This window comes from Salmo salar, chromosome 11, assembly GCF_965601325.2.
Source record: "Salmo salar chromosome 11, fSalSal1, whole genome shotgun sequence".
NCBI lineage: Eukaryota > Metazoa > Chordata > Actinopteri > Salmoniformes > Salmonidae > Salmo > Salmo salar.
This window is the reverse complement of record NC_138301.1, coordinates 35,650,929-35,665,571: the sequence shown is the minus strand read 5'-3', so window position 1 is coordinate 35,665,571 and position 14,643 is coordinate 35,650,929. Positions and strand designations below refer to the sequence as shown.

General features: G+C 43.5%; 1 protein-coding gene and 1 long non-coding RNA gene across 3 annotated transcripts in view; one reads left to right on the top strand and one right to left on the bottom strand.

The window, feature by feature from the left end:
* Nucleotides 1–14,643, top strand: part of LOC106562556 (serine incorporator 4) — a 42,686-nt gene that overhangs the window by 23,573 nt on the left and 4,470 nt on the right. Inside the window, exons 5-8 of the mRNA XM_045689424.2 lie at nucleotides 1,130–1,223; nucleotides 4,521–4,732; nucleotides 5,358–5,453; nucleotides 14,300–14,426. Of these exons, the coding sequence (XP_045545380.1) occupies nucleotides 1,130–1,223; nucleotides 4,521–4,732; nucleotides 5,358–5,453; nucleotides 14,300–14,426 (529 nt within the window). The remainder of the gene's footprint in view (nucleotides 1–1,129; nucleotides 1,224–4,520; nucleotides 4,733–5,357; nucleotides 5,454–14,299; nucleotides 14,427–14,643) is intronic.
* On the bottom strand, nucleotides 7,675–13,898 carry LOC106562557 (uncharacterized). Of its 2 annotated transcripts, XR_001319064.3 has the most exons (4): nucleotides 12,771–13,898; nucleotides 11,427–11,513; nucleotides 11,176–11,270; nucleotides 7,675–10,070 (listed from the first exon to the last, which is right to left on the bottom strand). It is a non-coding gene; the product is annotated as an uncharacterized LOC106562557 (long non-coding RNA). The 2 variants fall into 2 exon arrangements; XR_001319062.3 differs by having other exon boundaries at nucleotides 11,427–13,473.

Sequence of the window (14,643 nt, the reverse complement as noted above, 5' to 3'; positions counted from 1 at the left end):
TTGATGACAGCTTTGCACACTCTTGGCATTCTCTCAACCAGCTTCATGAGGAATGGTTTTACAACAATCTTGAAGGAGTTCCCACATATGCTGAGCACTTGTTGGCTGCTTTTCCTTCACTTTGTGGTTCAACTCATCCCAAACCATCTCAATTGGGTTGCGGTCGGGTGATTGTCCTGTTGAAAAACAAATGATAGTTCCACTAAGTGAAAACCAGGTGGGATAGGGTATCGCTGCAGAATGCTGTGGTAGCCATGCTGGTTAAGTGTGCCTTGAATTCTTAAGAAATCACTGAACAGTTGATGTTGAGATGTGTCTGTTACTTGAACTCTGTGAAGCATTTATTTGGGCTGCAATTTCTGAGCCTGGTAACTCAAATGTACTTATCCTCTGCAGCAGAGGTAACTCTGGGTCTTCATTTCCTATGGCGGTCATCATGAGAGCCAGTTTCATCATAGCGCTTGATGGTTTTTGCGACTGCACTTGAAGAAACTTTTCCGGATTGATTGACCTTCTTGTCTTAAAGTAAGGATGGACCGTCATTTCTCTTTGCTTATTTGAGCTGTTCTTGCCATAATATGGACGTGGTCTTTTACCAAATAGGGCTATCTTCTGTATACCAACCCTACCTTGCCACAACACAACTGATTGGCTCAAATGCATTAAGAAGGTAATACATTCCACTAATTAACTTTTAACAAGGCACACCTGTTAATTGAAATGCACTCCAGGCTGGTTGAGAGAATGCCAAGAGTGTGCAAAGCTGCCATCAAGGCAAAGGGGGGCTACTTTGAAGAATCTCAAATAGAGAATATATTTAGATTTTTTAACACTTTTTGTGTTACTACATGATTCCATATGTGTTATTTCATAATGTTGATGTCTTCACTATATTCTACAATGTAGAAAATAGTAAAAATAAACAAAAACCCTTGAATGAGTTGGTGTGTCAAACCTTTGACTGGTACTGTATATATAATTTTAAAAGTATACATACATTTGGACTACACATTCATTCAGAATGGGCCTGCATCAAGTGAGTTAGACAGCAAACCTGTTTCTTTCTTTGTCTGTCTTTTTGTTTCTCTCTGTGTCTCTCTCTCTCTTTCCATTTCTTTCTCTCTCCCAGCCTGGCACTATGTAGGCGTGGTGGGAGGATTTGCCTTCATCCTCATCCAACTCAGTCTCATCACAGCATTCGCCCACACCTGGAACAAGAACTGGTGAGAGGAGAGGGAGAAGTGTGTGTGTGTGGGGGGTGGGGGGGGTTAGAGGGAGGTCTTGGGGGGGTTTAGTGTGGTGTGTTGGGGATGAGAGGTGATATGGAGTTTGGGCAGTTGTCAGTTGAAGCAGAGGGTGTGAGAGTAGATGCTGGGGTCCTTGTGTTGGAGAAGGACAGGCCATGTCCTCCAACCATAGAAGCGCAAGTGCAGTTTGACTAGTCCTTGTACTGATCTGTTTCAGCTAGGAGCTGCAGTTTGACTGGATGTTACCTTGTACTGATCTGTTTCAGCTATGAGCTGCAGTTTGACTGGATGTTACCTTGTACTGATCTGTTTCAGCTAGGAGCTGCAGTTTGACTGGACGTTACCTTGTACTGATCTGTTTCAGCTAGGAGCTGCAGTTTGACTGGACGTTACCTTGTACTAATCTGTTTCAGCTAGGAGCTGCAGTTTGACTGGATGTTACCTTGTACTGATCTGTTTCAGCTAGGAGCTGCAGTTTGACTGTACTGGACATTACCTTGTACTGATCTGTTTCAGCTAGGAGCTGCAGTTTGACTGGATGTTACCTTGTACTGATCTGTTTTAGCTAGGAGCTGCAGTTTGACTGGATGTTACCTTGTACTGATCTGTTTCAGCTAGGAGCTGCTCCTCTCCTCTGCAGCTGTTGCAGTGTGCTAGGGTTTCCATTTCTCCCGTTCGGGGTCGTCTGTAACTCATGATTGCAACTCCGTTCAACTCAATGCAATACAACTTTAAGGGGCAGTTCAGAAGGCATGGTCTGGGCACAAGAGTGCAGCACAATTACATATCCTTTACTTCCTATACATCACAGGTGGCTACTGGCAACTTAATTGGGAAGGACGGGCTTATAGTAACGGCTGGAACGGAAAGAATTCAATATATCAAACACATGGTTTCCATGTGTTTGACACCACTCCATTCACTCTATTCCAGCCATTTTTATAAGCCATCCTCCCCTCACCATTCTCCTGTGCTACATATGTAGCATAGAGTATGTAGCATATCACTCTGACTGCCCTGCTCAGTCCCTCACTGGCCTGCTATCTGTCTCTTCTGCTCCACCTCTCCTCCCCTCTCCAACATCGCTGTATAAATCAGACAGACTTGTTTTAATAAAAACTGTCCTCAAGGGGAGGGCCTCAAACAACACTACTACTGCTTACCCTCTCTCTCTCTGTAGCTTTTTCATCTCCCCCTCAATCCCATCTCCCTGTCCAACATCTCTTATTTGTTCTCTCGCTCTCTCTCCTCCGTCTTTCCTTCTCTCTCCCTCTCTCTTTCTCTCTCCTCTCTCCCTTTCTGTTTCTCTCTCTCTTCTGTCTCTCTCTCGCTCTCTCTCCTCTCTCTCTCTCTCTCTGTCCCTTTGTTTCTCACTCACTTATTCCCATCTCTCAATCTCTTTCCTTCTCTCTTGCCCCATTCAATATTCTTTTTCTCACTCTCTCATCCTCTGACAGGCATCTTGTTTCCAGATGTTTCTTATTTTTACAGTAAAACATCCACTCCAGCTGTTGTTCTCGCTGCTGTATGTGAGGAATGGGTGTTTATGTGTGAGATGCTCTCGTGCAGGCGCGTATGTGTGTTTGTGCGTGTTTGTGTGTATATATACAGTATGTGTGTGCGTGGCATGTCAGTTAAATGCTGACCCCCTCGCCCCCCATGTCAGAGTTGTAGCTAACACAACTTAAGAGGCTTTGCTCTGTCTGGAACCTCTCCTAGCCAAACACAGTTACCAGGAAGCTTGTGTAAGCCCTGTCATGGTGTCCCAGTCCCACACGGTCATGTTCCCTCTCCCCTAGTCTCTCATGACAGACTTAACATCAATATAACATAACAGAAATCTAGTTTCTGCATGGTCAGCATGCATGCAATATTTGGTTCTGGGTTACAAGATTAGTATACCTCTTCCCAGAAACCTTTATCTGTCTGTCTTTCTGTATTCTCTCTCTCTCTCTCTCTTCAATCTGTATCGCGGAAGTTCAGCTTTACAGCGTTATTGAAATGTAAGGGAAATATTACCTAGACTGCATTCACGGTAAGTGCTGCATATGTCTGCTCAATCGGAAAATATCTTTACATTTCTATTGCGCAATCTGTAACGCCTCACTGATACAAACTGAATAGAGCCCTCTCTCTTCCTTCTTTCACTGACCTAAACCAGCTGCCCTGTCACTGACATAAACCAGCTGCCCTGTCACTGACCTAAACCAGCTGCCCTGTCACTGACCTAAACCAGCTGCCCTGTCAATGACCTAAACCAGCTGCTCTGTCAATGACCTAAACCAGCTGCCCTGTCAATGACCTAAACCAGCTGCCCTGTCACTGAACTAAACCAGCTGCCCAGAGCAACACCAGAGCAAGCATTATGCACTCAAGTCACCCTGCGTAACTATGACCCTTGCTTAACCAAGACCATGGTTTTGATTGAGCAATTGGCTAGAACACTGCTTTGGCTAGTGCGTTGCCATCTGGGGCGGTATTTGTGTTCCAGAGGCATCGGCTTAGACCGCTAGACCACCCTAGGTCACTCAGTTACATATCAATGTGTGTATTTCTGGATTCTCCTCTCAGGTTGAAGGTGATGTGTGTATTTCTGGATTCTCCTCTCAGGTTGATGGTGATGTGTGTATTTCTGGATTGTTCTCTCAGGTTGATGGTAATGTGTGTATTTCTGGATTGTTCTCTCAGGTTGATGGTGATGTGTGTATTTCTGGATTCTCCTCTCAGGTTGAAGGTGATGTGTGTATTTCTGGATTGTTCTCTCAGGTTGATGGTGATGTGTGTATTTCTGGATTCTCCTCTCAGGTTGATGGTGATGTGTGTATTTCTTCATTGTTCTCTCAGGTTGATGGTAATGTGTGTATTTCTGGATTGTTCTCTCAGGTTGATGGTAATGTGTGTATTTCTGGATTGTTCTCTCAGGTTGATGGCGATGTGTGTATTTCTGGATTCTCCTCTCAGGTTGAAGGTGATGTGTGTATTTCTGGATTCTCCTCTCAGGTTGATGGTGATGTGTGTATTTCTGGATTCTCCTCTCAGGTTGATGGTGATGTGTGTATTTCTTCATTGTTCTCTCAGGTTGATGGTGATGTGTGTATTTCTGGATTCTCCTCTCAGGTTGAAGGTGATGTGTGTATTTCTGGATTCTCCTCTCAGGTTGATGGTGATGTGTGTATTTCTGGATTCTCCTCTCAGGTTGATGGTGATGTGTGTATTTCTTCATTGTTCTCTCAGGTTGATGGTAATGTGTGTATTTCTGGATTGTCCTCTCAGGTTAACAGGGGCGGTAGAGGACAAGCGCTGGTACCTGGCGGTGATGTGTGCCACCCTGTTCTTCTACAGCATCGCCACCATGGCCTTCACCTTCATGTATAAGTACTACACCCACCCCACCGCCTGCCAGTCCAACAAGGTCCTGCTCTGGACCAACCTGACCCTGTGTGGCATCATGTCCTTCATCGCCGTCACGCCCTGTGTACAGCAGAGTGAGCAGTCGCACGCACGCACACATTCTGGCTCTCTCTCACACACATATATGCTTGCACACACACACGCACACAAAGATGTGGACACTAATAATGCACATGGCATACACACACACACTCCCTTTCTCTCGAATGGATGCACACACGCACGTGAACACACACGCACGGTATTATTTCATCAGGATGTCTTTTAGCCCAGTAAAGAGTTAGTACAGACACAAACCCATGGTGTCATCCAATAAGCTCTTAAAGCTGACAGCAGCCTGGAAGACCCCCACCAATGTGAAACAGACAGTGTGTCTGTCCTCCAGTACTTAGCAGGGAACACTTACTCCATCTCAGGCTGAGCCAACATCCATGTGTGGATGATGCCATATAATCTAACCTGATGTCATCTCTCCTACTGCTGTCTATCATTGTTCAGACAGAACCTCTGGACCTCTCTCTATACATGCCAGGGTTTTACCAGGATGTTTTTACCATGTATTAAATGTCATGCCGATTTCTCGACCTGACCTCCCACTTTGTGTATGTGTGTGTTTGTCCATTTGTGTGTGTGCGTTTGTGAGAGTTCATAATTGTGTGTTCTTAGTTCTCAAGCTCTCCTCTCGCTCTCTGTCTACAGAACAGCCTCGTTCAGGGCTCCTGCAGGCTTCCATCATCAGCTGCTACGTCATGTACCTCACCTTGTCTGCCCTGTCCAGCCGGCCCCCAGAGAAAAGTATGGCACACTAGCCGTTTCCCTATGGGAAATGGGGCATTGGAAACACTTTGGAACACACATACATACAGTTGAAGTCGGAAGTTTACATACACCTTAACCAAATACATTTAAACTCAGTATTTCACAACTCCTGACATTTAATCCCAGTAAGAATTCCCTGTCTTAGGTCTGTTAGGATCACCACGTTATTTTAAGAATGTCAAAACAATAGCAGATTTATTTCAGCTTTTATTTCTTTCATCTCATTCCCAGTGGGTCAGAAGTTTACATACACTCAATTAGTATTTGGTAGCATTGCCTTTAAATTGTTTAACTTGGGTCAAATGTTTCGGGTAGCCTTCCACAAGCTTCCCACAATAAGTTGGGTGAATTTTGGCCCATTCCTCCTGACAGAGCTGGTGTAACTGAGTCAGGTTCTAGGCCTCCTTGCTTGCACACACTTTTTCAGTTCTGCCCACAAATTGTCTGTGGGATTAAGGTCAGGGCTTTGTGATGGCCACTCCAATACCTTGACATTGTGGTCCTTAAGCCATTTTGCCACAACTTTGGAAGTATGCTTGGGGTCATTGTCCATTTGGAAGACCCATTTGCGACCAAGCTTTAACTTCCTGACTGATGTCTTGAGATGTTGCTTCAATATATCCACCTAATTCTCCTCCTCGTGATGCCAACTATTTTGTGAAGTGCACTAGTTCCTCCTGCAGCAATGGACCCCCACAACATGATGCTGCCACCCCCGTGCTTTACGGTTGGGATGTGGTTCTTCGGCTTGCAAGCCTCCTCCGTATTCCTCCAAATATAACGATGGTCATTATGGCCAAACAGTTCTATTTTTGTTTCATCAGACCAGAGGACATTTCTCCAAAAAGTACGATCTTTGTCCCCATGTGCAGTTGCAAACCGTGGTCTGGCTTTTAAATGGTGGTTTTGGAGCAGTGGCTTCTTCCTTGCTAAGCGGCCTTTCAGGTTATGTCGATATAGGACTCGTTTTACTGTGGATATAGATACTTTTGTACCTTTTTCCTCCAGCATCTTCACAAGGTCCTTTGCTGTTGTTGTGGGACATATTGCACTTTTCGCACCAAAGTATGTTCATCTCTAGGAGACAGAACGCGCCTCCTTCCTGAGCGGTATGACGGCTGCGTGGTCCCATGGTGTTTATACTTGCGTACTATTGTTTGTACAGATGAACGTGGTACCTTCAGGCGTTTGGAAATTGCTCCTAAGGATGAACCAGACTTGTGAAGGTCTAAAAAAAATGTGGAATGTCTTTGCTTGACATCATGGGAAAATCAAAAGAAATCATCAGAGGCACTGAGTTTGAAGGTAGGCCTTGAAATACATCCACAGGTACACCACCAATTGACTCAAATTGTCAATTAGCCTATCAGAAGCTTCTAAAGCCATGACATAATTTTCTGGAATTTCCCAAGCTGTTTAAAGGCACAGTCAACTTTGTGTATGTAAACTTCTGACCCACTGGAATTGTGATACAGTGAATTATAAGTAAAATAATCTGTCTGTAAACAATTGTTGGAAAAATGACTTGTGTCATGCAGAAAGTAGATGTCCTAACCAACTTGCCAAAACTATAGTTTAACAAGAAATGTGTGTAGTGGTTGAAAAACAAGTTTTAATGACTCCAACCTAAGTGTATGTAAACTTCCCACTTCAACTGTACTTGCATGGATGCACGTATGTGAGCAGGCACGCACACATCATATCCTGTCCGACCCCTCACCACACACTCACCTGAGTCACTTCTGACATCCTGTTCACTTCAGTCACCTCTACTGCACCACAGCAATACCCAAGCACACATTCACTCCAAGACAAAGGCTCTGTACATCACACACTATCTGCTGCTACATGTTGTTCTTAGTGGAGACAGTATGCTGTAGGGAGGTGAAGAGGCTATTTGACATTCCTGATGGATCTAATGACAACATAATAACACAGTAATGCTGCCTGACAGTATCATTACACACTCTTACACACCTTGTCTTGGTGAACAAGTAGTCCCTGTCCGCCTGTCTTTATCTGTCTGTCTGTCTGTCTGTCTGTCTCAGTCAGTCATTTTTTCAATCGAAACTACAGTATGAAATAGTCCAATGTTATTCTGAAAGCATTTTAAAGGTTTTGCTGAACAGTTACTCTGACATAATCAGGTAACATTTCAAAATGTCAAATGGGATGAAATAATCAACCAACCTATCAATCAAATATCATTTTTGTGTTTTAATGGTTTGTTAATTGTGCATACTGTAGCTGGGTAAAGTTCACCATGACACATACTTTATCAACCTGCAATAACTGTGGTGATAAAGTAAAGGAGTTTCAACACAAAATACCAGGAGACAGTGTGAGAGATTTGATTAGGATCTCTTTTCGTCCACAATGTATAATACAATCACATTTTGACATATAACACACTGTTACAAACAGCAGACATAATGCCCTGCCTTACTGAGCAGATAAATACTCTAACAGTCTGAAAAGTTTGGTTCCTTCATCTACCATGGTCCTGCACAACCTTCCAATTTATTATATTTAAATGGTTCTAAAGTATTGTTTGAATGTATACTGTATATTGAAAGGTTTCCGGTCTGCTCAGATAAGAGAAAGAAGAGTTACTGGGATGATAAAGTAGGGGGTCTATTTTCTTAGTCTTTGAGCTCCTGTCAGCTTCACCAGGCCAGAGGTTCCCCACAGTGCTGACCCCTCCGAAGCCTTGTACATTTTCTCATGATGCATCCAATACACCAAACCAGTGTTTCTGAATCTGTATCCAATCTAGTCTCAAGCTGTGATTCATAAGGTATGAGATTCAGATAGAACTGACCTGTGGCGCCGCACTGACTGGATGTCAGTGTGTTATGTCAGATGAGTGATTGAGCAGCACAGTACTGTAACTGTACTCTACCTACCTGACCTCTATCTGACCTCTCCACCAGCTCACTGCCATTCCAAACTGCCTCCCCCAATTGCCCCTCATCTCTTGCAACCCTCCCCATCCTCCCCCCAGCCACCTACTACAACTCTTAAACAGCCTGGCCCCTCAAACTTTCATTCCAATTCAGATTGCTTTATCATGCCGTACAGTACATTTAGCAAATATTGTTTCTGACTCCTATTCTTCCACCTGCCTCCGCTAATTCCGCCTGGTCTTTCACAACCTCCTCCAGCCCCCGACTGAGACTCCAAACACAAACCCCCAGGGAGTCCAACATAGTCATCTTCCTCATTCCTGTTTCTGGATTTATGAGTCCCTTCAGACATCCAGCTATTTCCTCTCCCTCTCATCTTTCTCCTTTTAAACATTCTCTCTTCCTTTCTTTTCTCTCTATTTATCTATGCATCTTTCTCCCTCTCCTTCTCACAAGCCATGCTTCTATCATATAACGGTGATTTGTTGTGACATTGCAACGTGATATTGCTTTGAGGTGACATGTACATACCATTGTTTTGAAAAGGAACGTGTGTTCCACCCATTCTGATTTGTACATTCTTTGTACCTGCTAGTTGTTTTGCGTGGAGGCAGGGGTGCTTGCTGTCCCGGGGCAGTACAGGGCAATGCTGCAACTTGTTGAGGAAATCAGCACAGTGTATAAAAACATCTGTTCAACACATACACTCACACCCTACATCCCCAGTAGTGGATAGTGTTTTAAAAATAGTAATTTTCACTGGAGAGTGTGTGTGCGTGTGTGTGTGTGTGTATGCATGCATGTGTATGTGTGGGCATTGTTCAAAATTAGCGAACTATAAAGGGAATAGGGTGCCATTTGGGACGGAAAAGAGTGGTCCTCCCTCCTGTCCTGTTCAGTCATGTTTGCCTGTTCAGTTTCCCTCTGGCTCTGTCTGCTGGGTGACCTCATCAAGCACAGAGACACACAGGCACACATCCCTGTTTCCATGTGGAGGAATTAGTCTGGAGTGGGACTGAAAACACACATCCCTGTTTCTATGTGGAGGAATTAGTCTGGAGTGGGACTGAAAACACACATCCGTTTCTATGTGGAGGAATTAGTCTGGAGTGGGACTGAAAACACATCCCTGTTTCTATGTGGAGGAATTAGTCTGGAGTGGGACTGAAAACACATCCCTGTGTTTCTATGTGGAGGAATTAGTCTGGAGTGGAACTGAAAACACACATCCCTGTTTCTATGTGGAGGAATTAGTCTGGAGTGGGACTGAAAACACACATCCCTGTTTCTATGTGGAGGAATTAGTCTGGAGTGGAACTGAAAACACACAACACTGTTTCTATGTGGAGGAATTAGTCTGGAGTGGGACTGAAAACACATCCCTGTTTCTATGTGGAGGAATTAGTCTGGAGTGGGACTGAAAACACACATCCCTGTTTCTATGTGGAGGAATTAGTCTGGAGTGGGACTGAAAACACACATCCCTGTTTCTATGTGGAGGAATTAGTCTGGAGTGGAACTGAAAACACACAACACTGGGAGCAGGCCTTGTCCCCTCTGCAGTGGGCTCAGCCTGGTGTGTGTGTGTGTACAGTAAGCAACCTTGTAATTGTTTTCACTGAACCCAAGGCATCTGTTCTCTTGGTCACAACACACAGGAATCCACAGCCGGCCCAGTTATGGCAATCTGGGGGAGGGAGACACAGAGAGAGAGCGAGAGAGACACGAGAGAGAGAGAGAGAGAGGCACACAGACACACACACACAGAAAGAGAGACACACACACACACACACAGAAAGAGAGACACACACACACAGGGGCACACACACACAGAAAGAGAGACACACACACACACACACACACAGAGACACACACACACACACACACACACACACACACAGAAATAGCAGTGATGGTGTTAGTTTACATTTACATTTGACATTTTAGTCATTTAGCAGACGCTCTTATCCAGAGCGACTTACAGTAGTGAATGCATACATTTCATACAGTTTTTCTCCGTACTGGTCCCCCGTTAGTTTGCATCTCACACAAAATAATCCATGTTTGACAGTCTGTTTAGTCTTACGCACAGACAGAGACTCAGTGGCCCCTCTACCTTTATTGTTCCAATTGTCCCAGGGATAGACATGAGGCGAAGAAAACAATGTCCGGTCAAATATATTGTTATCATTGCACTTATTTACCTCCAGGGATGTTTTCTTGTCCTGCCTTGGCTACTATTGTATTGTACGTGTTATGTTGTAAATCTGTAATATTACAGTAATAATATATTGTATGATGTATTGTGCTGTTAGGTTTTGTTGTGATGTAATTGTTTTAATCCTGTTTGGACCCCAGAAAGAATAGCTGCTGCCTCAGCTAATGGGGATCCTCAGAAATATCAAAACAACTATACAACACTGGGCCTCCGTAATCTGACATTCTGAATCAGAGCCCGTATTCATTTATCATCTTAGAGAAGGAGTGCTGATCTACGATCAGTTTTGTATTTTAGATCATAATGAAAAAGATAATATGGACAGGGTGGCCCTGATCCTAGATCAGCACTCATACTCTGAGCTGAATACAGCCCCAGGCGATTATAGAGAACAGCGGAGGCTGGTGACTTGAAAAATGGAAGAGGATGGGAGACCCACGGTATAGGGGAGGAACGCACAGAGACGCCAAAGTGTGTTTCAAAAATCGTCAGAGTGATTATGTTAACCTAAAGCATTTAATAAAGACATTTATAGTACAATATTACGGGGAATGGAAATGAGAGGGCTACTTACAGTGTTGGAAAGGGATCACAGCAGTGATTGAATGAGGGTTCGAGGCATGAGTTGAGGTGTTCAGAGGCTTGACTTCATTGCAGGACAGGATTTGACTAGAAAGACAAAAAACAATAACACAATGCACAGTTAGACAAAAGCTAAGAATGAGTTAGTCCAAGCAAGGAATAAAATCATAGATGTGTAATAATGTGATTGTGTGTGATTGACTCTACATACAGTAATGAGAGAAAATTGATAGGGGTACTCACAGTGCTTGGAGAGGAAACATTCAATTTACCCTCTGGGACTCAATAGTTTTTCCTTATCTGTTAACCTAACCAGGAAAACTCTGGACCCTATAAAGGTATGACAGTGATTATTCAGTCGTAAAAAGGTTTTATAAGGGCTATGATGTGACCAGTTTTTCCTAATCAGGTCACATGGTTATTTTAAAAACTGTCAAACTGTAGCAACCTTATACTTGTTCATATGAATTATATTTAGACTAGATTAGGAGGGGGATTTCCTCTACCCAGACCCAGACAACTGATAGACAGAACTCACAGGGCTGAGCTTGCTTCATGCATGTTTGCGTTATGCAGGCCTATGCAGCTGTAGGCCTTATAACAAATGACTGACATCTGTCATCACTATTATGTTGATAGATTCATTCCAGTTAATCATTTTGGGTTGGAAACGTTTAGGCAGCCTAGCCAGCCCAATGTTGAATATAAACCAAATTTGATCACATTCACATTTTCTCCTGACACACAAATGGACTATAAATACATAACATGACCAATTATTTACCTTGACCAGATGAACTGGGTGCTTAGGCTGTATGCAGCACCTATTATTAGTAACCTACAGTTAATCAGACTGAAAGATTGTCTCGTTTTCATCCCATACAGCATGTCAGATCTCTAATGTTTAGGTATAGCCTAGGCTGCTGCAACATTTATGTCATGAGTTTTTGCTTGTGTTTGTCTGGAGTGATTATGTTATCTTTGCTAAATAAATACCGGAGCAAAGTGGAAACCCTACTTAAGCGCGCGCGAAATAAAACATGTTCCGCGTCAAACTCTCTTTCATCCAACTTTTAATGAATGACGCGATGGAAGCTATCAAATCATTCAGAACATCCAAGAAAAAAAGTATAAAGTTCCATATGTTCTGCAAGTCAAGCATCGTAACGTGCAATTACCGCTGCAAGTTCCTTGTGTTGCACTTGTTAGCGGAACTTTCCCTCTCGTCGTGTCCTCTAAAAGCCCATTATTGCATGGCGAAAACGCAGTGGTGTTGATAAGCCCCTTGAGAACATCCCTGTTTCTTCTTACTTTCTCGTTGTTGCGCAGTTTGAATATCAAGACTTCCACCATGATCGATGCGGCTTTTTCACAGAAGCTTGAATCTGATGTGGACATTTATATGCTCCCTGCTTTTTATTTTGCCGTTTATCTTAACGATCGATGTTCTTCAGGTCACTGTACCCACCTTTCGGCCAAGGCTCAGACTTTACAAAAAGCAGGCAAGGCCAGAAATACAGGTGGCTTAATGAAAGGCCCTGTTATCCAGCTCTACTTTTGATACCAGTCGGTATTGAACACCCTCACCTTTTCACCCTTCTTCGTGAAACTAATCTCAGGCAGAGGTCGACCCTCGGTTTTAATTAGCACATTTTCCGCGTACCACAGTGAATTAAAAGGGATTCTTCATCAAAAAGTTAACAAAATTTGCGGTGGCGTTTTTGGCGAAAACTGGAGCTGGTAGCTAGCTACTACTATTTGCTACTGAAGTTAGCAAGGCAAATTGAAATAAATTGCACTAACTGGACACACGAATTATGTTCTAAAACCAAGAAAACTACTTATAATCTACCTCCTCCGTCTCCTGTAATTTGAAGAAACTAATTTGAATTGAAAAATATCGTAAAATTGCTCAACTATGACTTTTCAATCTCTATCCAATAATGTCACCAAGCTCCTCAACACATAGATTCCCACCCTAATGCTTTGCGGCACAACCCCAATACAACACTCGTTTCATCTGATCCTAATCCTATGATTGGATGACAACATGTCAGTTCATACGTATCAATGCTGATTGGTTGGAGGTCGTCTTCTGGAAGTGGTCAAAATTACCATGCAGGTCTATGGAAGGGGGTGAGGCCTACGTGCCTCCTAGGTTTTGTGTTGAAGTCAATATACACAGAGGACAAAAGCTATCTTTTTTAGTGTTTCACTATTTTTATTTTAATGAAATTTCACTGAGAAGGATGGTCCTCCCCTTCCTTCTCTGAGGAGCCTCTACTTATAGAGAACCACACACTACTATAGGGGTAAAACAGACAGGGAGAACCACACACTACTATAGGGTCATACAGACAGGGAGAACCACACATTACTATAGGGTCATACAGACAGGGAGAACCACACACTACTATAGGGTCAAACAGACAGAGAGAACCACACACTACTATAGGGTCAAACAGACAGGGAGAACCACACATTACTATTGGGTCATACAGACAGGGAGAACAACACACTACTATAGGGTCAAACAAACAGAGAACCACACACTACTATTGGGTCATACAGACAGGGAGAACCACACATTACTATAGGGTCATACAGACAGGGAGAACCACACACTACTATTGGGTCATACAGACAGGGAGAACAACACACTACTATAGGGTCAAACAGACAGAGAACCACACACTACTATTGGGTCATACAGACAGGGAGAACAACACACTACTATAGGGTCAAACAGACAGAGAACCACACACTACTATTGGGTCATACAGACAGGGAGAACAACACACTACTATAGGGTCAAACAGACAGAGAACCACACACTACTATAGGGTCATACAGACAGGGAGAACCACACATTACTATAGGGTCATACAGACAGGGAGAACCACACACTACTATTGGGTCATACAGACAGGGAGAACAACACACTACTATAGGGTCAAACAGACAGAGAACCACACACTACTATTGGGTCATACAGACGGGGAGAAACATACTTCTTTATTCCTTCAGTAAAACCACACAGTTCACTGTTACTAAAGACAAGCTGGAAACAGAGGATGAAACTTTCTTTGCTCTGCTCCCTCTCTCTGTTTTCCCAGTGGTGTACCAGGGGGTGAATATGACGGTATGTTACCCCAGTGTAGGTCAGGATGGCATCCAGAAGGAAACCAACGCGGTGGCCATTATAGGAGCTGCCATCATGTACTGCTGTGTGCTCTTCGCATGGTGAGTGGCACGTCACTGGAGGAGTGTGCGATGAATGTCAAAACGCTTTCCCATTGAATCATATGTACAGTCTAGTCTCTACACAGTGATCGAACAATAAGGGCTCTATTCAATCCGAATCGCTGAAGATCAGCGTTACAGCGTGATTGAAATTTTTAAGACAATTGTCCTGCGTTAGTGGAGACTGCATTCACGGTAAACACTGCATGTGTTGGCT